The 22,418-nt window shown below is 43.9% G+C and overlaps 1 protein-coding gene across 2 annotated transcripts in view; it reads right to left on the bottom strand.

Moving 5' to 3' along the window:
* The window catches only part of znf609a (zinc finger protein 609a), a 39,942-nt gene that overhangs the window by 4,173 nt on the left and 13,351 nt on the right, over positions 1 to 22,418 (bottom strand). For both annotated transcript variants that reach the window (XM_070907122.1, XM_070907123.1), the window contains exons 2-5: positions 15,792 to 16,640; positions 4,893 to 5,118; positions 3,642 to 3,729; positions 675 to 2,835 (exon numbers count right to left, since the gene is read on the bottom strand). In XM_070907122.1, the coding sequence (XP_070763223.1) occupies positions 675 to 2,835; positions 3,642 to 3,729; positions 4,893 to 5,118; positions 15,792 to 16,520 (3,204 nt within the window). In that variant the 5' untranslated portion in view covers positions 16,521 to 16,640. The remainder of the gene's footprint in view (positions 1 to 674; positions 2,836 to 3,641; positions 3,730 to 4,892; positions 5,119 to 15,791; positions 16,641 to 22,418) is intronic.

Here is a 22,418-nt window from a genome sequence, read left to right as displayed (position 1 = left end):
TGATGAAGATCTTTTAACACATTAACAGCCAATGTCCACTAGATCCATCTGTGTTACGGCTGCGGTAATGTCCACCGCCTCCGAGAGCAGAGCGTCTCACTCACGACTCCTTTCTCGTTTCGCTAAAATGATTTGCAAGCACGGTTTAAACGCAGATAGCAAATGGTGACCGTGTCCCGTTTCACAAATTGCAGATACATTTGTGAGACCCACAGTCCTCTTGCACATGCATAGATCACACACTGGTCTTTATCTTGATCAGTTAAACACGTCAAAAGTAACGTGAGAAAAACTGATCTCAAGTTGCAGCTTGTATGTTGCAAATTTGGTGAAATGTGCCAAGACATAAAATTTATGTTTAAAACAAGCTTTTTGTGTTTGTGGTTATTGAGGAAGACAGGGCGGGATTCTCAGCTTGTTAAACCGCCGTTCAGTTTCCTCCTGAAGTGAGGCGCACTGACATCACAGAAAGCAACATAAGGTCGTCATAGTAACGTACAGCCATAAAGCATCGGTTATCACATCTACATGAGCTGCAAACATGTTCTACAAATATGGCTACTGAAGAACAGACGATCAGCTCCTGATCCTTTCCTGCTGACACTGAAATCATGACAGAGCCGTGACGGGACACAGCTAGATGCTGAGGGCATTCAGGGTAAAAATGCAGTTACCTGTCTGTACCACATGGCAGGCTCTACACCTGCCGGCCTCCCAGACTCCACCCCTGGCTTGGCCTCCTCTTTCCCGTGATGCCCTGCCTCACTCAGCTTCATCTTCAGACCCTCAGGCTGGGCAGTGGGGGGCTTTTGGTCCTCTCCCTTCGCCATGATGACCGACTTGGCCTGTTCCGAAGCTGGCGGGGGCTCTTTGGGCTTTGTCGGGTTCAGCCCCCCCTTACAGCCCAGGTCAGTGAGGCTGGGGGCTCTGGACAGGGTGGGGGGCACCGAGGCTTTCTGCTTCCACTCCTCTTTCCCACAAGCTTCCCGCTCTTTGCCCTCGGCCTTCTTGTCGACATGACGCTGCCTCTCCTCGTACTGCTGGCGGTAGGCGGGGTTAGAGGCCAGCAGGTGGGCATGGTAGGCCTGGTCAGGTGAGTAGGAGTAGGGGGGGACGTAGTATTGGTTGTAGTACAGAGGCTGGGTGTACATATTGGAGCGCTGCTGGATGACTGACGGCTGCTGAGGCCCTGGCTCTGCCTTCCTCTCCTCCTGAGGCTCCACCTTCACTCTGCCCTCCTCCCCCACCTCCGGCTGCTCCTCCTCCTTCTTCACCTTCACCTGAGCTCCCTCCACATGAGGCGGCGCCGCAGGTGCTGCTCCTGGGCTGGGGTTGGGGTAGCTAGGAGAGTAGTAGGAGTCATAGTTGGGGTAATATGGTGATTCCTTACTGGGAGCCTGAGGGGGGAACAGTGCCTTTTTGGCCCCTTCACGAGGCCCCTGGTCAGGCTCAGTTTTGACCTTCACCCCCTCCGCCCTCCCCTCTCCGTCCTCCCCTGCATCAGAGATGTCAGAGTAGGCAGGGCTGCTGGTTTTGACAGATGCGTTGTCTGCCCCATTTTGGTTGTGGTGGAGGGGGGGCCCGAGGCCGGCCTCGATCCTGCTGGCCACGCCGATGGATGGGCTGGGCGCGTTGTCCGAGAAGCTGTACACCTTGTCGGCCTCGGCCTTGATGCTGGCCAGCCGGCTCTGATGAGCTTCTGAGGAGCCGTTGAGCAAAGCGTCATTCGCCTCCGAGTATGGGCTCTTCCCCTCCTCTGGCCTCCCCCCCTTACTCATCGACTTCGGACTGTCCCCCTCCTTCCCTCCCTCCCTTTTCTTCTTGTCCTTCTTTTTCTTGTCCTTGGCGAGGGTGGGGCTGGAGGCGGGGTCAGCGAGTGGAGGGGGTTTAGGTTGGACGTTCTTCAGCTGGGGGCTCTTGGGGATGGATTGTACCACTGAGCCCAGAGCAGGGGAGGATGCCTGCAAAGCGTAGGGTGAGGGGGCGCTGGGGGCAGCAGGAGCCACAGGGCGGGCCGGCTTTAAGCCTTTCTGGGTCAGTTTATCAGGCTTGCCTCCGGCTGCCATCTTCTTGGCCTTTCTGTCGTCCATCCCATCGTTGCTGGCCTCGTCTGTCAAACACGCCCCCTCCTCGCCGCCGTCCGTCACCTCAGGCTCAGCCTCTCCTGCCTTCTTCTTTCCCTTTGACGTCAGCTTCCCCGGTGAGGGGGATGGGGCGTCGAAGCCCCGTCCTTTCGGTGTAGTGGAGCGGGCGGGGGAGATGGCGGCACCATTGCAGGAGGCAAGGTCAGGGTGGAGGGCGGGGTCATCCCCATATTCACTGTCGCCATCCTGGTCCAATCGGACGTCGTGGTCGTTATGGGCTCGAGCCTGGTGGTACTTCAGTCCATTGATGTGCTTGTACTTCTTGTTGCAGTTGGGGTGAGGGCAGTCGATGAGTATGGGGGAGGGGCAGGTCCGGTCCAGCAGTGGAGGGGGCAGGGGGTCAGATTTGCCTCCAGGGAGAGGGAGTGCAGCGCCAGTGGAGTTGGTTCTCATTCGCTTTGAAGCCTTGGTGTCCTCTGAGCTGGAAGTGGGCTCCATATCAGAGGCAGGTTTGGTCTTCCTCTTGGTGGAAGACGGGCTGGCCTTGGCATCCTCGGTGCCACCGGCCGTCTGGCTGCCTCTCCGACCTTTGCTGTTCGCAGCAGCGCCACGCGTCTTGCTGCTGCCGCTGCCTTTGTTGTCTGAGGAGTTGCTGTTGTCGTTCAACGGCGTGTTGCTGCTGGGACGCATCCTCTTTCCCCGACCACGTCCGCTCCGCATTTCCACGTCACTGGTGGGAGACTCACAGAACCTGAAAACACACACAAAGTTAGCGAGCAACAAACAGAAGCAGGAAGGCTGAGGAGGAAACCTGGTTTAGGTCATTCAGAGAATCTGAACAAAGCAACCTTCCTTCACCTGCACAAAAGGTATCTGAAACTAAACAACAGACATTTTACCAACTCTCAGATTTTACCATTTCATTTCCACTAAGGTAGCTACGGTTTAATACCTCCAGTGCCATTAAGCCCCCGCAGGAAATGTTGTAAAACCATGAGCACAACAGTTTTATGGCAATATTGGATTTACAGCTTTGGTATCAAGTATCTTGTTTGTAGGCATTTAATTCACTGGATTATCTAAAAACAGACCCTCACATACAATTAACTGTACAGGCACTCTATTCGGGTGATCTGTCAGAAGGAATAACAGGAAATGAGAGATGCCTCCTGAAAATATTTACTGCAGCAGCAAAAAAAGCAATCACTCGTAAATGGTTACAGGCTTCTCCACCTACAGAAGATAACTGGCTTGAAATTATCAAAGAGATTCATGAGATGGAAAAACAGAGAAATTATTTGCAAGACGGACTAAATTGTGTCAAGCTGCATAAAGACCTACTGTCCATAATAAATTATATATGATGTTTGTGATGTGACTGTAGTAGATGTCATATGTCATATATATTTACAATCTATTCATCATTTTGTCATCATGATTGTCCATAATGTAATTTCACTGTTTGTCTATTCTGTCCACTTACTAAATATTTCATGATGTATACTGTTGTACGTATATTTACATTAATTCAGTGTGTGTGTGTGTGTGTGTGTGTACCTTGGAGGGGCCCAGTCATGTCTCGTGCAGTCCAGCAGGGTTCCAACATACGTCTTGTTCCTCCAAGTGACGTTAACAACCAGCATGCCTACAGACAGACAGACAGTTAAACTACACATGTACATTTACTGAACAAACACCAAAAGCCATGAAACCCACAGAATGTGTTACTGCAGCAGGAAACACACGAGTCAGAGGAGGTGTCCCTCCCTGCTGAGAAGCAGATGTTGAAGGGTTTCATACTAACATCGCACCCAGCAGGTTTCTGAGGTCGAGTCACATCAATGGTTCAGTAACAGTGTGATTAATTGCAGAGAGAAACTGAGTATTTTAGCAGAACTTTCCACCAACAGGAGTAGATCAAAGTGTCCGGCAGCAGAAATAGCTCAGTGTGCAGCTGATGTGTGAACAGCTTCCTGCCAGAGAGAGCAGAGGTCTGTCACCTCCACTTTGTCTCTTCAACACCTGCCACAGGGCGCTTACTGTGTGTGTGTGTGTGTGTGTGTGTGTGTGTGTGTGTGTGTGTGTGTGTGTGTGTGTGTGTGTGTGTGTGTTGACAGGTATGCTGGTGCCTAAAGGGACAGAATGAGACAGACTGCCAGCCGGGATCTTCTATCATATGAAGGCGAACTTCATTAGACATGAACACGAGCCACTGTGTTTGGGTTTTTCTTCCCAGTGTGACGTCTTGTTTGACATCGTATGCTGTGACTGGAGCAACACTGTGGCACAGTCACCGCAGTTTTCTGGAGTTTTATTCACACCTGGCAGCGATACAGGTCCCACACTCATAATGTAGGTCCCACAACACAACTCTAGACAAACCATTTGTTTTGAAATTCTGGCCTCCTCGTGGCTGAGCCTAAACTAAAGGCTGACAGGCTTTATGCAGATGGACTCCTTGTGTTTTAAGGTGTTCATCTGAGTATTTGTACATATACATATACATTAGTACAAGTCCTAATTTTCTTGTTACTGAAGTTAGGGTTACATGCAGTCCAGAAAAAGAAAACGGAAAAGATAACATGATGTGAGTCACATGATTAACCCAAAGAATATGTTGGAGAGGAGTTGTGTATTATAAACCACCCTTTGTAATTTGTATGCGAATTGCTTGCCTTCATTATTCATCCTATTCTATTCTATTTTGGGGGTGGAAGTCGGGGTGTGGCTGAGAGGGAGATGTTTGTTTTCACGTCTCCCCCTTTGCTGTTGATGTTTTTTTTAGTCTATATAGGCCGTTAATCTCACCGTCCTCAGTCTCCTGCCACACGATGCCCTCCAGGTTGACGCTGGTGCCTGGCTCACAAGGTCCCAGGCACTCCGGCTCGGTTGCCAGCGCGGCGTCCGCAGTGTTCACCGCTACAGAGCGCGTGCGAACCATGATCTGCTCACAGGGAGACGAGATGTCGCTGTTGGCGACGGGAGTGAGGAGGTGGAGAGGAGGAGGAGCAGGGGTGGAGACCGGAGACTCCATCTGGAGGAGGGAGACAGAGAGGAGAGCCGAGGGGTGAGACACACGTTCTGATGGTCTTCTGTAACAAAGGCTCAGAGGTGGACATGTCCACCAACAGTTAATGACAGACCAGTATGCAAAGCAGTTACAACACTTGATGATGTTTGAATGACAACTCACTTCGCTCTGCGGTCACCGTTACACCACTGATGTATTAATAAGACCGATACAGTGAGGCAGACTCACATTCTCTGGCATATCACGGTAGAGCAGCAAAAAAAATCCCCTGAAGCTCAGAAAGCATTTACCTCACAGGTCATAAGATAAACTACTACTACTTTGTGTATGAACACAGTTCCCCTGAGCCCAGAGAGCCACCTGTGCTGTGAAACCACATCTTCACCAAGCCTGCCACACACACAAACAACGAAAATGTCATTATGTAATGTTGAATGAGTGGACAAACAGCACTGTTATATCACAGATATTGGGGAGTTGTTGTTTGACTAATAGGCCAAAAATCAGAAGTAGTTTTCACTGATATATTACCATACGTAAAGACACATTAAAACCACTCAGGCAGAATCAAATGAAGAAATGTGATTAATATGGATAAGTGTAGTTAATGAGAGCCATGTTCCTTGTTACAGCTGCTATAATCAATACTCTTATATTAACCATGGATCAAGTGACTCTGTAATGTGAAAGGTGTCACTCATATAGATGAACCAACAGAACCAACATCAGTTGACATTGCGTTTCCTCTCAGCTCTACAGAGCAGCTTTCAACTTATTGTTTTGCTTTTAGAGTCTGTAACATTTTCTTTGGTTCACTCTCATCAACTTCATTTCTAGCAGCAGCTGTTTTCTGATAAAGCCACTGTACACCACCTGCTCAGCAGCAAACAGCAGACAGACACAGTTAGAGACTAGCTGCTGAACAAAGTGGAGCATTTAGCAGCTAAAGAGCCAGATATTTAAGTCAGGAGCTGGTAGAGACCAAAAACAGAGCTACAAGAGAGTGAATATTGGGGACACAAACATGGCTCTAATGAGATGATCAAGTTGCTCTGTGTCTGCTGGATGTGGACGTAGGCAGCAGTTTGCAAACATGTTCACCATGTCAACGTTATAAAAGGTGATAAAGATATATATGATAACACATAAAATATCAATTAATGCTTGAACTACACTCATCATTCTGAACGGTATTTTTTGCAGTGCAGAATTCTTCATCACACATGACCCTCTCCCTTTGTCAAGAGCCTAGAGAAGCCTGTTGTGCATGACATCATGTCAGTGTAAAGCCTCTGGGGAGGTGAGATGGGCTGTATCAGACTCTAATTCCCATGTGCAGTGGGCCACACAATATGGCAGACAACCAGGAAGAAAGAAATACCTTCCTGGTGTATGCTGCGGGTGAACAATCCTTATTTGAATGAACGGGCGCCATCATGGAACACATTCCCATAATACATTCATGACCTACACAAATACCCCCCAAAGCATTCTGGGAAATGTAGGACAACTTAAGATGAAGAATATATAGCAGTTTGAGTGACAGATGTATTTTTTATTGTACATTTCTATCTAATTTATCTTACTGTGTGAAAAACCTGATTCTGAGGGTGAGAGAGGAAGATAAAAGAAAATAGAGGAGGGAGGACGAAGAGATCAGTGAAAGGAGAGGAAGAGGAGGAAATAGGACAAAGAAGAAGAGAGGGAGGAGAGGAGGGAGGAGGAGGAGTACTGAGGACGAACCTAACCCTGTAATTATCAGGTGGGAAGCAGCTGGTGTGGGGGCAGAGCAGGGAGCACTGCAAAGGTGTCAGCCGTCACCACGGAAACACTCCCAAACCGCCTCCTTACCAGGAGGCAGGAAGAGATCTGAGAGCAGCTGGACAGACAGTCCTATTGACCTTCATCCTGCCTTCTGACCAGAGGTCAAAAGGTCAGACCTGACTCACTGGATCATTTAACCGCGGAGGTGACAACAGCTCCAGTCACTGAGGACACTCACAGGATCAGTTCATCCGTCACTTGAGTGTCTCTGCTACAAGTTTAAAATCCCAGCACTTCTCGAAGCGTGCTGCGAGGTTTCAGAGTGATTACTACTATCGAGGAAACCACAGGGTTTAGTTTGTCTCAGTGACACTTACAGAGACTGGGAAAGTGGGTAATTCATCATTTCATCACCTCAGGATTTCCCACAGAAAATTGGTGAGTGGAAGTGATGCCTTCAAGGGCGTTCTGACATCCGAGATAATTTGTAAAAAAGAATTCAGAACGAATTCAGATAATAAGCAGATTATTGAATGTAGTGAAATGACCCAGGGAATCTGGCTGTTGCTTGTATTAAAAAGGTCACAGTTTGACTTTGAAATCTAACACGCAAGAGCATCGTTGAATACACAAACAGTGAGTTTTAAAACCAGTCTTTCCTCGTAACAAAAAACTAAAACAAACAAATCACTGGAAGTTTGTTTTCATGGCGTCCAGAAAATAATTTTTGTATTTGAATACAGTTAAGTTGCTACTTTAAAAATATTGAGGTTTGATACCCAGCAGTTCTCAGTTCTGCTGCTGCCTGAAAGTAGGACAGAAACAACTCCTAATGATTTCCTTTATCGATTAATTCTATTGATTTTTTTTTATTTTTAGGTTCATTGAATAATTGTTTAAAAATGTCCCAGAATTGCATATATTCAAATATAATGGAGAGAAAAGCAGCAAATATTACTTAGCTTTATACCCGTCTTAAATGATTAATCGATTATCAAAAATGATTAATCTTTTGAGGACCGACTAATTGATTAAATGTTCAGGGCTACTTCAGACTGTTGTCTGTTCTGCTGGGGCAAATCAGAAGTGCAGTTTGATAGATTTATCAGTTATAACATTTGAGGTTAATTAATCTGAAAAGTAAAAAAGTATAATTGGTGTGTTGATGTAGGAAACATTTGTAGGTTCAGGCTGAACGTTTTTTAGGCAAAATAAGCAATTTTAAGAAGACTTTTATCCTTTTTCTAACATTTTTCTAGACTAATTAATCGAGAAGAGGAAAAAAAGATCTGATGACAATAACCATTAGTTGCAGCCCAGAACACAGTATGTGATGACCCTGTTGACTCCCTCCACAGAGCCTGAGAAACCACAAACCTCCGTCACCTGATTCTGTGGGGAAACACACAACAACTCCTGCTACCTGAGCAACACCAACCAGGAAGTTACAATAAAAATAAAACTCCAGTCAAGACTCATCCTGACACTTCCTGTCTCAAAGTCCTACATCTTATCTGTCTGACCAGACAGACCAACAGGAAGTGAGACACAGCTGTTGTTACCTGGACAGACGTGTCGTCCTGAATGACTGCTGCCATGCAACAGAGGGAGGGGGAGAAGAGACAAAGAGATCCCAGGAGGAGTGCTAACCTGGCCAACACCTGAGCAGTGACTGACAGCCAATAGAAGACACCCGATGCAGTGGTGTCCTGGGAGTTTAGTAGTCTTTGTTTGCAACATACAGGCTGGAAAAATTGCACACGTTTACACTGATAGTGATGCTGCAAATCCAAGTTGAACAAGCGAAAAGCTTTTTTGCTTGAATTGATGTAAACGATTGATCCACTATCAAAATCCACTTGCCGCATAAATGCAACGTCACCAGTTCGATTCCAGCCGATGACTTTCTCTCTCCCTGTTTCCCGTCTGCCCCTTTACTCAAGCTGTCCAATAAAGACAAACAACAAAATAAATCTGAAGTCTGTGACAGTACCTTTTTGTGCATTATCTGTCCTCTGGGTTTGATTTTAGGCCAAAATACAGCAGCGTGTGAATGCAACGCCGTTTAGTGGTTGACTTGGAAATCCCAGATATCGGCAAAAACAAATGGTTCCAGTCATGAATTAAAAACCAAATCAAAGAACATGATCATTACTTGAACCAAGAGCCAACAGTATGTCGCTTTTTTAAAATAAGTTGCTGTCAGTGAAATCAAGTGATAAGACTACTTCCTTTGTAGGTAAATGCATGTTTTACCTTGTTTTTACAGGCTGTGACACATTGCAGAAAATCGTCTTCCTCCCTGCAGACGTCCTGACAGCAGACCTGGGGAACATGATGAAGACTGCCAGGCACTGGGTGTGTAGCTGACTGGTTTACCGACTGGTTAAGAGAGAGTTGCCATGGTAACGAGAGAGACCAGCTTTCCAGCTCCTATCCTTCTCCTCTTTAAGAACAAAAAACATGGCTGCCTAGAATGCTGGGAAACCCCCTGAAGAGCAGAAAACCCACCAACCAACTCTCTCTCACACACCCTCGACTCCTCTCACAGGGGGGAGGGGTCTATTTTATATCTCCGCTATTGGCTGCAGAGTTTAAACCAACAAACGCACTCACAGCTCTGATACGATGCTGCCTGGGCTGGGAAACACCAACCCCCCGCTCCTCCTCCTCCTTCTCCTCTCCATTCAGTCAGAGAGGTATTCATTACAACAACAAGCCACATTCCTTTCAAGGTCACTCACTCGCTGTGAGAGAGAGATTAGTGATACTGATCAGCACTTCTGAAAGACTCTCTGTCTCGGATGCAGGCGGAGAGTTGATGCTTGTTTAATGTGTCACTTAATAGAGAAGTGAAGTGGGCGAGGTTATAAGAGGCAGCCAGACTTCAAGAGATAAAAGTCCCATTTCATTTTCTTCTCTTAGATCGCGTTAGGTGGCTGTTCAAACATTTCAAACACTCAGAGGGACATTAAACTCTCGTTGTTGAGTCATCAGGACAAACAATGAGACACTGTGCTGAACTAATTATGGTTCATTGATAGTTGTGAGGTGAAAAGCACAAGACTGTGTAATAGATTCAGGGAAGAAATTAACTACAAGTCCAGGTAAATGCACTGCAGTAAGGCACATCCAACCAGCTTGGGGTATACCAAGGAGGCCCAGTCTTCAATTGGTGACAGTTCCTGATTTGTCAAAATCAGCGTATTGTGGTGATCGCTGCATTCTAACGCACACACACCCACACCCACACCCACACCCACACACACACACACCCACCCACCAGTCAGCTCAGGGAATATCTCTGCCGGTATTTCAAACCAAAATGGCGCACATCTACTCACCAGTAGAGGAGGCACAGTCCGTCCTAAGCATGTGCTACATATATATTTGTCTATTAAGCTGTACAGACTCAATTTCAATTATTTTGACATTTAAACATCGAGTCACTTTTCACAGTTTTTCAGTATTTTGAGGAAGATCTTGCAAGTTTACCATCAACCCACCTCTGATCGTGTAACTGTTATCAAGCATCACAGCAGAGACATTTTATTGCTGATGTCATCTCACAACAGAGAACTGAGCAGTCAGAAAACACCTGGAATCAACTGTTGTCCACTTGCCATGCACGAAATTAAATGAATCAAGAACCTCAATTTTCCTTTTATTTTCATTTTTTCTATCATCCCGCCCACCTTTTAGGTGTCACACAGAGTATCAAACAACTCATGAAAACTCAGACTACAGGGAAAGCTGGTTACTGGAAACCACGCGATGGCTTTGAACCATTACTTTAATATGGTTATTGAGAGTAAGCACATTATTTGTGTGCATATAAAATGACTATGACTCAGAGAGAGAGAGACCTTGAAGATAAGTGGACCACACATGGCCGCCCCCCCTCATAAAGACATTCTTCTCCTATCAGGAGTCGTCCTGGACACGTGTCCAGAGTGCCACGTCAGGAATGTTTCATGCATACACACATGTTGAAGGCCATGATGAGGAGGCCTTCAAAGGGAAGATGGGAGCAATAAGAGGATCGAAGCACGATTTTTCACCCCAAACATTCTCCAAGGACACCTGGAAATCCCTTAACATGTGCCCAAAATCCCTCAAGGCCGTTAAAACTCCCTAAAACCCATCAAACACCCAAGGAACTTCCTCAAGGACCTCCCTCCAAAACACATTCACCCCTAACCCCTTCGCTCAATGACCCTTGAAACCCCCACAAGGACTACTTTTCTTCATGTTCCTCATTCTCTACTCAGACGGCCTTCGCTGCTCTCACACAAACTCAGAGGAATGCTAGAAATGAACAACAGGTTGGCAGTTATTCCTCCACGGGATGCCGAGACACTGCAATAACATGTGGGCTGGAGGGAGGGAGAGAGACCTGGAGAGAACAGAGTGATCTCTCTCTCTCTTTGGATGGGGGCCCAGGACTGTAACTCCTAGAATGACAGTGTGGTCTGACAGAAAAAGAAGAAATCTAGAGGTTTCACAAGGCTAAATTCTTACTATTAAAACCTTTTTCACGGAGCCTGGGTATAAATTTAAGCCCAACTCAAAAACCAAAGTTAACATACGAGGAGGACAAACAGCCGACATGTGTTTGATCAGTTTTGGAACAAGTCTAAGACTCGACATCAGATCAGACAGGAGATTGAGTCAGATGAGGTCTCTTGTTGTAAAGGACAATTTCCTATTCTGAACAGGTTGTCCACCTCCTGCTGACTCAGGAGCTGTTGCAAGGTTCAGACATGTGACCTGCTCTGTTCAACACACTTCCAGGAACTCTGGGGGCCTGTTAGCTTCTCGAGATGCTTTACTTTTTCAGTGAATGCACTTCCCCCTCAACCCACCTCGTCTTCTTCTACTTCTATTTCCCAGAAAGTCTTTGGAGAACCCCCAGAGAGCAGAGCCTGCTGCTCTCTGCTGTAGGTTTAATGTGCAGTGGAGAGTCAGCCTGGGCAGGAGCCACTTCGTCATACCTTTATACCTTCCAGGCTGGAGTTTACGGTATTTGGCCGGTATTAAATGGTCTCTTTAGCAGAAGAAAAGTGAAACTGCAGTGGAAAGAAATAATTCAGGATATTGTCAGCAATACAAAAATATATGCTGAGCTATAAAAACAACAAGACTGAACTAAATCAAACGTCAAACGAACTGTGCACATACAGTAGATCCTCCATGAAGGTTTAATGTTTCAAAGACGTGTTGATTCAACTGTGGGATCATTTTGGAGGTTGTAGTTGGTGCTTCTGTTGTTTAGCCATCATTGATATAAATGAGGTGGACAAAATAATAGAGACACCTGTCAGTGTAACGCAATACAATTCAACAGCACCACAAAATGATCATACAGTTGAATCACCACGTCTCTAAAACAGTTTCAACACAAATTGAACATTATAACCTTCATGAAGGGGGAATTTACTGTAGGACTGTTGGATCGGACTACATTTGTTTTAGCTAGTTAGACCTAATAAACTGGAAATTGACTATGTCTGCCAATAAGTCCACAGAATGGGACTGTAAACTATCATATTCACTACATATTAGGGTTTGGTTCCAGAAGCCGGATGCATTAACCTAAACCTTTTATCTTTTCTTGTCCTTTTTCATTATCAAAATGTAGAAAACGTTCAGGTAGCAGCTTCTCATTTCTAACTGTTACTGACCATTGCTTTCACATTCACTTGCAAATGTTATACGTTATTACCTAATTAGATTCATTAAGCAGATTTGAAATTGATTTCAACTGCCATCCAACCTCAACTCTATTACTTATCTTCATAATTCTTTAAAAAGCAAATGTCTTTATTAGTTTTTTTATTTAATATCTGACAGCAGACTCGTAAAAACCCAAAGCTTAATCACAGTGTCAAGATAACAAAAAACCTTAGATGATAGCTATTTTATCAATATATTGGCAAGCTCCAGCCTGTTCACATTTTTATCTGATCTGAATCCAAAATAATTTATTTCTGATTTCATCTCTCAGCAGTCACTGCTTTAAGTTTGACTGAACACTTTTGTTGCAAGCTGTGCACTGCATGCTATCACCTCAACAGAGCAGCTTTGTTGAGGCATTTTCACAACTGAATTCACCCTCAAACACAGTGGAGAGATCAGCAATAATAGTGAAGCGTGCAAGTCCAGACTAGCTGACACTCATCGCTAAACATTAGTTTAAAACAGCAGCTCTAAAAAGAAATTCACTGAGCGACTAACACAAAACCTTGATGTTAATTGCCGTTTTAGATAACTGAAGATTAGTTTAGCTGTTGAACACCCCACCCCCATCTGTAATCTTTCCTGCCTGTCTTCATTGTAAACTGTCCAACGGGAAGAGAATGCTTCTCTCCTTTTCCACGGTCTTCACTTTGTGTTTAGTCTGAGTTTACGTACATGTGGTGTCATCGGCTTCTGTCGGTGGTGTTGAAATAGACTCGCAGTGTCTCCTGTCTGGGGTGATTTGGCTGCAGTGCTTCCAACAGAAAGTGGCACTTTGAAATGTCAAGCAGCAACACTGAACTATGAATCGTTTCTATTGTGAAATTTAAACAAGTAGTCAGCTGACAGCAGCTTGGTCTGTGTCAAATTAAGATACTTTAACACTTTGCCTCAGTTATGTTTCACAGAGTAAAACCACAATTTATCAACCAAAGACACTCGGGAGCAGCAATGCTTTGTTTAACCAGAAATTTACAGCCTGTTAACCATCATTAACCTTGAATCAACACCCCATTTAACCTTGAATCCAAAGCCTGTTTAACCCTAAATGGAAGGCCTACCAAGCCTTGAATCACCAACCAATTTAACCTTAACTCAACAGCCTGCATAACCTTGAATCAATTAACAGCCTGTTCAGTTAATTGACAGCCTGTTTGATGCTGAATTAACAGCCCGTGTAAACCGAAATCAACAGCTTGTCTGTTTAACCTGGACTCCACAGCCTGTTTAACCTGGACTCCACAGCCTGTTTAACCTAAAATCAACAGCTTGTTTAAATTTAAACCAGTCTATTTAACCCTGAATCAGCAGCCTGTTAAAAGGTGGAAGAGTTGGTTCAACAGGGACTGAACAGCAGGTCAGACAAAACGTTTCCAGGATCAGCTGGAAGGACCAACAACAGTAGCATTACCAAACAGTCAAACAGATCTGGGTTAGATTAGAGGACTCCGTAAATAGCTCATTCTCAGATGATGTTAGTTTTAGCTTCCACATAAAAACACATTTGTATACCAGTCCTGTGCAATAACTGCCTGGGACACAAGATAAGCAATGGTTGCACACTGTTTGAAGATTGTTGTTATGAGTTGTCACTTCTATTCATTAATGAAAGAAATGGCTTTCCACCTCCAGACACGAACAGATTTAGATTTAAACCTTTGACCCAACGTAGTGTGACTCAGGTGTTAACCCTGATTAGGACTAGCCGTCGTTTAGTAAACTCTTCACACAAGCTGCTGTTCACATATATTGCTACTCAATACATCCTATTGTTGTAATTCTCCAACATATAATGAACAGCTTAAAGCATGAAATTCCTCACCTGGGGGTTTATCTAACGGCATTCTGGGAAACAACAAAGTGAAGTAGATTGTGCACATTTTCCCAAAATGTTCATCCCAAATTAAATCCTGCAGTGTATTAAATATCACAGACTGACGAGATGTAACACAACAAGGAAAGACTTTGGGGATGTTTTCGTTCTAGCCAAAACAGATTAATCACATGATAGATGACAGTTTAAAGGTTTTGGTGGTCGAGCAATTATGAGGTCAAGATACTGCGACACCAGCAGCCAGCAGTAAAATCTGTGTGACGGACAGAGAAGGTCAGCCAGCTGGATGAAGGAAACAGAGCACAAGTGCTGGAACTTGGCAGCAGACTTCCACGGTGCTGGATAACAGGCAGCTCTGAACGGCTGATAGCTGCAGCCTGGAGCGCAGGCCAGCAGGACGGTTTGGCAGAGCGGGATACCTCAACACTAAGCTAAATTTGGTAAGAAGATGAGGAAAGCTGGGCTGAACAGCAGCTGTGGAGGAGATACAAGCTGAGGACTTCCATGTGGAAAACCACAGATCTGCATTAACAGACTAAATGGTGCGACTTTCCTTATCCCTTGCTTTCCCCTCAGGGAATACTTTTTTTTTTTCTTCCAAAAGAAAATATTCTGACATTTAAGGACCAGAATACTGTTGAAACGTCACAAAGCACAAGAGGATGATGGCAGCAACTTAAGGTTGTGTCAAATCTACTTTTACCGTTTTTCTGGAGTATTAGCTGTGCTGTTTATTTATTTGTTTGTTTATTTGTTATTTATTCTGGAGAGTAAAAATGAAAATGTAATAACAGCTTGTTTTGCTCAACAGACCATAAGGGAACTGCTCATTGCATTGTGTACACCTTGTCCATCTCTACAGACGGACTGAATTAAGTAAGAATAATAAAAGACCTGAAGCAGCTGCAAGGGTGTCATCATTATGCATATTCAAAAAATACAGCTACAGACTGTCAGTACCAGATGCTTCAGCTAAACAGAACACAGACACACACTTTATTAGTTTCAGCACAGGCAGAGCGGAAAAGTCCTCACACTAATTAATTGAACATACTCATACTGTGTACTTTTGCATATTCCTGCATGAAACTGTAGAGCTCTTCACTTCTTTAAGACAGTTATATTGTACAGATTATTTATCACATATTTTCTTATATTACGCTCTACAAACCAATGCACACAAAATGCAAGGGAATAAAGGGAAGAGTACAAAAGCAGGACATTAAAACCCACCATTTTACTGGGAGACTGGCACCCAAAACGTGCCCAAGTGTCCTTTACCAAGGCATACTGTACCAACAAGAGCAAGGAGTAATAAAAACGTTTGAATTCCTCTTACCTTCACACCGACGACTTTCTTCAGATTTCGGCATTCACCGTTGTCTACCTCCTCTTGCTCTGTTGTCATGGCGACAGGCTGGCCAATCCCTGCAGAGTCCAGTGCCATATTCCCAAGCTGCTCAGCTGCAGCTAACTCAGGGTTTTGTTGGCCCTCGAACGAGCCACTGCGAGGGGCCCCTAACGGCAGGATGGGGGCCACAGGCTCTTTCTCAGTGTTAACCACTCCTGTGGCCACAACCTCCATTTTCTCCTTCTTACTTTTCCCAGAAACCCCATCCTTGTCCTTTTTCACAGCAGGGAGGGTACGGGAGGGTTTACTAGACTTGTCAGTTCCTTTACTGGGGGTAGAGTTGGGGTTCTGGGGTGGTGGGTCCCCGGGGGCCCGACCCTGAACCTCCTTCTTAGCTCCGTCTGAGACCGGGGCCTTAACGCTCTCCTTAGAGTTTTTACTACGTTTGGATTTGGATTTGCTCTCTTTGCCCTGCGTGGCAGCTACAGGACTAACAAACTTTATATTGTCAGGTAAAGCAGCCACAGCGCTGGGAGGGGCGGTCATGCCCCCTCCCTCCTTACTGCTCGACATCTCTAGTTTGTCCTTCTCCAAGTCGGCGTCCAGGTCAATGATCAGATTGCCAACACCGATATCCCACTCATCGCCACTGTCGTACGTGTCCACCGCGTTGGAGTCCACACCTTTCCCGCCTGCAGGGCCGCTGCTGAGGGACATCTTAGTAGGAGCGTCCCGGAGCGCCGCAGGAGGGCCACAGGAGGGCCACGCTCCTCCCAGCCGCAGGACGCCTCCTCAGGGCTGGACCCCGCGCCTCCTCCCTGCTCCCCACATCGTCTCCTGCACACAGGACAAACAACAGGTTAGACCCAACCAGACAGACATTCTTGTTGTCCGATAACACAGCTGTTGGTATGTGACATCAACACTGGGCTGAAACGAATGAATGTCCCTTTAAAAAGGGACAAAAAATCCCCCGCTCCTATATAAACACACATCAGGAGCAATTTGAGGCTCAATGTTTGTTTACAAGCACTTAGTTACCAGGTTACTGTAAATCTGTACATACATGCAGCCAGTCAGCCAAGCATTTCTAACTTATTGACTGTATAAGGGATAGGCATTGCTTCCTTTATTTTGGGGCTGTAGGTCAGAGCCCATTCATTGGCCCTTACACAGATTATGATCACAGTGCACTGTCCATATAAAAATAAAATAAAAAGAACATGGTCTAGAGAAGCCAGAATTTAGTACAAATGTATACGCGAGATGAAAAACACACCCAAAACATTTAAAATTACTTTTTTATAAATGCATTCTCATCAGTTTCATGGTGTTATATGGAAGTGGTCAAAGCCCTAATCTTGTGATTCAGTAGTATATCTGAAACCTTAGACTGATGCAGCCCTAAAAAGCAGGTAACATTAGAGGAATAATTTTCCCACAGTATCCCATATAAGAAGGGGTCCTGGTGGAAAAACATTACAGATATGAAGTCAGCATGTGGATGAACCCAGTTTTTTTTCAACTGTATATACAGACAAGTTGCCCTGACTCATCTATACAACAGTACATGTGGGGGAAAAAAAAAAACATGCAGCCCTACACGAGTTTGATGGCGCATTTTTACGATTAGACTCTGCAAAGATTCTGCCTCCAAATAGCTTCCTTCCCTAGTGACTACACCGGCAAAGTAATTGTAGCTGCCATAAGTGTCAGTTTAAGTTAATTTAATGATTTTGAGTTAAACATAAGAATAATTTACATTTTAATAAGCATATTTTTGGTCATTAACATAAATACAATACAAGCATTCACAGAAGAATACATGTGTTAAAAGACCAACCTAATGTTTACCCTGCGGAACCAATGTTGGTGTGTTGCAGTGAGGTCCAGTTAGTAATTGGTGGCGCTCTTCGTATCGCCACGAGAGGCAGAGCGCCAACCAAGAGGAAGAGGTTTACATTGTTGCTGTAGTAATTCTCATGAATATTTTATTAAGTGAAGACTCGTGAAGTTTCCTTTACTCCCCTTGAGTTAATGTGGCCAATGAGGTATGGAACGTTTGTGTGTGTTTCTGAATTGTTTATGGCTAGTTGATATGTTAATTGACCTGAAAGTTCATGTGATAGCATACCTGTGTCACTGTAAATGTTCAGCAAATTAATTCTGTAAGTTTAACAGTTTATAGCCTTAAAGGTTAATGTCTTAAATAAGCTATATTTTGTTTGTGAGATATTCATTTAAAAAAAATGAAAACTGCACAACGCCATCGGTGTCTAAGTGGCATCGGATAACTGCATTGATTTGTCTGACTAGTGCTTTAAAAATAAGTTTATTGATTGAGATTAATGAAGCCATAATTAATTACTTAAACTTAGTTAATCAAGTATAAAAGTTGATTTTAAGACTTAGTTTCAATCATATGCATGCATAATCATATAAAAAAAAGAAGAGAGATGGCTGTAGTACAGCACAGTCTACCCACTAATCAGCTTATCACAGTCCCCAACCAGGTGGGGTTCAAGCAAAAAGATGATAGAGCGAGTCCTGGAACAGGAGAAAGCCACAGCCCATGCCAGAGGAGAAAAGCCGGCACCTTGTGCACACATGGCAAGACATCAATGTATTAGTCAGTGAATGAGTGAAAGCCGTGAAACTACTGCAAGATTTCACTGACGCCCTGTCTGTGGAAGCGTACATATGATTGTAACATGCCTTAAGTCAGTGGCAGTAAACAGGCTTGTTTGCAAAAAACATTACAAGCACCTCATGTATGGTTTTGTTATTTAGCATGCAAATAACATGTTTAATTTTGTTTTTTCTTCAGGGATATTTCAAGAGGCACCTTTTATTTGTTAGAAAAAAGGTTTGGTGAAATTTAGGTTAACTTAACTTCCTTAAATCCATTTGTCTTGTAGTGTTTTTAAAAAACTATTAAAATTGTGTGTGTGTGTGTGTGTGTGTGTGTGTGAAAAGATGGTATATTTTATTTGTAGGCTATTTGTGGCCCAGACCTACTCCGACGACTGTTTGTTGTGATCTGAAAGCAGGACTGTTACTTCCTGTTGTACATTTCCTTGGGACAGACTGGTAAGTGGGTGGAGGTGGTTTATTGCTCCCGACATAAAGGCTGTATTGACGATGGATCACAGCCATTCACTATAAGGCTTTTTCCCAGCAGCACTCTGCAGCAATCCAGTCCACTTATCATATGAATGGAGCAGCGTGACCCCTGACCTCCTCTGACAATACAGGGCTGTTGGCAGAGCCATGGGAGCGGATGGAGGGGGGGTAATGTTAACAGCCTACAGCCTGACTGACTCAACACTGATGCTAATTAAGGTTCTGATGAACACAGCATGAAGCAGAGACGACGCAAGAGTTTATTCAGGTTGAACTTCTACTTTGATTTTTCTCCTCTGAAGCTATTCGCCTTAAAGAGCGTTATTTACTCCTTTATACCAGAGAAGTGGGCAAACTGGAAGGTAGGCATCACGGGATTAAGTTTGTTAGATTCATATATGTCATCACATAGTTGTTTTTGTTTAAGCATGACCTCTCTATTGTCCTCTACCCACCCAATACATAAAAGCAAGCAATCAAATCCGCCTGTTAAAGGGCAACACATTATACTTAAAGACTTTGCTTCAATAGGAACACGCATTTACAGTTTTTGTGGCAAGTGTCATAGTTACATGAACCTGACTTATAAGAGCTGTAGAGAAATTATCGTAGCTTCAGAAACGTTTCACAACTCCCCAAACACACTCCTACTTGAAGCCTTTCAACAGGACTGCTTCAGTTAGATGGATTCTGGTCCGGCTGCATAAATAACAACATGACTTCATCTTTCTTTAGTTTATCTGTTTTAGCCTCCATCATTCACACCTGCCTCAGTAACCCTGATGCACACAGCCATCTGCCAAAATGATTACTCCACCTGAGGAAGGCATGTTTCCACCCACCACTGAGCCTGTTTGTCTGTCAGCAGGATCATTTGAAAACATATTACAGATCACCATAAAATTCACTTGACAGGAAGGCAAGGAACAGCTGATTAGATTAAGGCCTGACTTGGATTTTTTTATTTTTAGCCCAAACAAAAACAAAGATCTGATCCTGAATCCTGCTTGTTGTTTTAAAATGGCAAGAAATCAATTTCTAAAACTAAGTGATGCTAATGATGAACTGTTCTATGTTGTGAAGGTTTGTGTTTAAAAAAAGGGGGTTTTAGTGATTTTAGTCAGGACGCTGCTTTAGAACTTATAACTTTATAACTATATCATACCTTCCATAATAAAAAGGTGTAAAGTAAGTGGAAAGACAGTCACACTGAAACAATTGAAATAAAAACACAGTAAGGAGCTTAAGACTGTAATGGAAAGTCAAAGGTTAATTTCAATATATTTAAACCTCATGCAAAATTAAAACAACTACAAAATATATCTTTGGCATGATTTTAAGCCATTTTGTGCTCTAGAAGGCATCCTATTTTTGCTGACTCTACTTTTCAGGCCACACCTAGCAGGCTGACCTTTGACCCCGTGCGGCAGGAGCGTTACTTACCCTAACTGCTCAGCACGGCCAATCAGACGTTGAAGCCTGTGCCGCCTGTGGCTGAGAAGCCAGATGGTCAGACAGGAGGGGGGCAGTGCTAATCCTGCTGCTAATAACACGACTTCAAATGCTCCAACAAAACACACAGCGCGCACACCAACAACACAGAGCAAACACAGACAACACACACGGGAGCGTCAGGCAGACAGACACCAAACTGGACTGAACGGCTGTAAATTATGATCAATTTCATTACAGATGAATCTCTTGGATGTCTAAGAAAAATCAGTGTAGTCAATGTGCCAGGGCCTAAAGTGTCCGACCAACAGTCAAAACCGCACAAATAGTAAATTAACAATAATGTAAAACAGTGGGGCCGTGACTAATGATTATTTTCATTATCGATAAATCTGCTGATTTTAGTAAATAAAATGTCAGAAAATACAGAAAACATCCATTACAATCTCCCGACCCCTCGCTGATATATTCCAACTGCTTGTTTTAGCCGGACAACATTTTACAACCCAAAAGATATTCAATTTGCTACCAAAGAAGAAGAAATCAAATTAATTGATTAAGCTAATCGACTAATGGTTTTAGCGCTATAAGAGAACAGAGAAAAAGCAAAACATTCTGACATTTGAGAACTTGAACTTTGATAGCCTAAATGAATTAAACAATAAATCATTCATTTTATGTCGATGGATTAGGTCTGGGTATCACGCTTCAACACTTTTTTTGGAACAGGCTTAAATGTGTAGCACAGAGTAGGGCTGTAATCACAGTTTCATTATCAATGAATCAGACGATTATTTTCTCAATTATTCCATTGTCTAGCTCATAAAACGTTTCCTAAGATGACATCTTTGTTTTGGCCGGCCAACAGTCCAAACGAAGATGTACAATTTACCTTGATATAAAAAAAAATTGCAAAAGAAATAGCAAATCCTCACATTTTAGAGGCTGGAAACAGAGATTGCTTAACATCTTTGCTTGTAAAATGACTCAAATGGTTGATCAATTAGTTAAAATACTAACAGTGTTTCCAATTAATTACCTAGACTGTGGCGGCTCGCCATAAAACATCTCTAACATCGTGTTTAAAGTAAATGCAGGGCGGGAGCAGCAAGCTAACGTTAGCGCCACCCCTAGCAGCGAAGAGCCTGAGTAATACACACCCCAACATGGGAATAAGGGGAGTACTGGCACAATTGTATCATTATCACTGCACAACAGCAAACAGATTACAGATGTTACCTTTGATAATTAACGTTAATGTAACGTTAGCTTAGTTTAAGCAGTTCAACTCAGGTAACCACTTCATTTCTTTGATGGCTCAAATGTATGCTCTAGTCGATTTTGTGTTTTGACCATCACCGTTCATATCTATTCGACCAATGTGTTCATGACTAAATTGTTTACTAGAGCACAAAGTTCTTAATAGATCTAGTCTCTTAATTTTGCTCTCAAAGTGCACCAGATTGATGCATTTAACTTTGAAATGTACAAAATGTCCTTCTTTCTCTAACATTTCAAACAATACGCAGCCCTGTGATTGCTTCATTGATTATCATTTCAGAACTAAAATGCTGTAAACAACATGTAAATGTTATTGGAGGTAACTATGATTTGATCAGAGTTAAATGTGCTGTATCTCTGAATGGCAGCTGTGTTGTACGTTAAGCAGCCAACATGAACAAGTCTATAGAGTTCCCATGCTGAGCCTCTGGTGTTCGGACTTGCACACTAATTCCTAAGCTGCTTGTGTTAAAACGACTGAGTGGATTAGCTGGTGGCATCCAGACTGCAGAGCTGTTCTCAGATCAGACTTTCTGCTCAACTGCCCCTAATGCCACACTTAATTAAAGGCGGCATCGTGGCAGGACCTCCACAGGCTGCCCGCTCCTCTGAGCACTCCGCCCTGCTGTCAGCCGGAGAGGAGCCTCTTTATATGGAAATGAGCCTGAGACGCTTCTGCCCCGCCAAGCCCAGCCAGGCAGGCTTCTCACCAACAGCAGGACAAATCATCCAGGCTGCTCTGATGGAAACTTGGCCTGA

Source organism: Enoplosus armatus, chromosome 6 (assembly GCF_043641665.1).
Source record: "Enoplosus armatus isolate fEnoArm2 chromosome 6, fEnoArm2.hap1, whole genome shotgun sequence".
NCBI lineage: Eukaryota > Metazoa > Chordata > Actinopteri > Centrarchiformes > Enoplosidae > Enoplosus > Enoplosus armatus.
The sequence above is the reverse complement of the archived record's forward strand: the minus strand, read 5'-3'. Positions and strand labels throughout refer to the sequence as shown.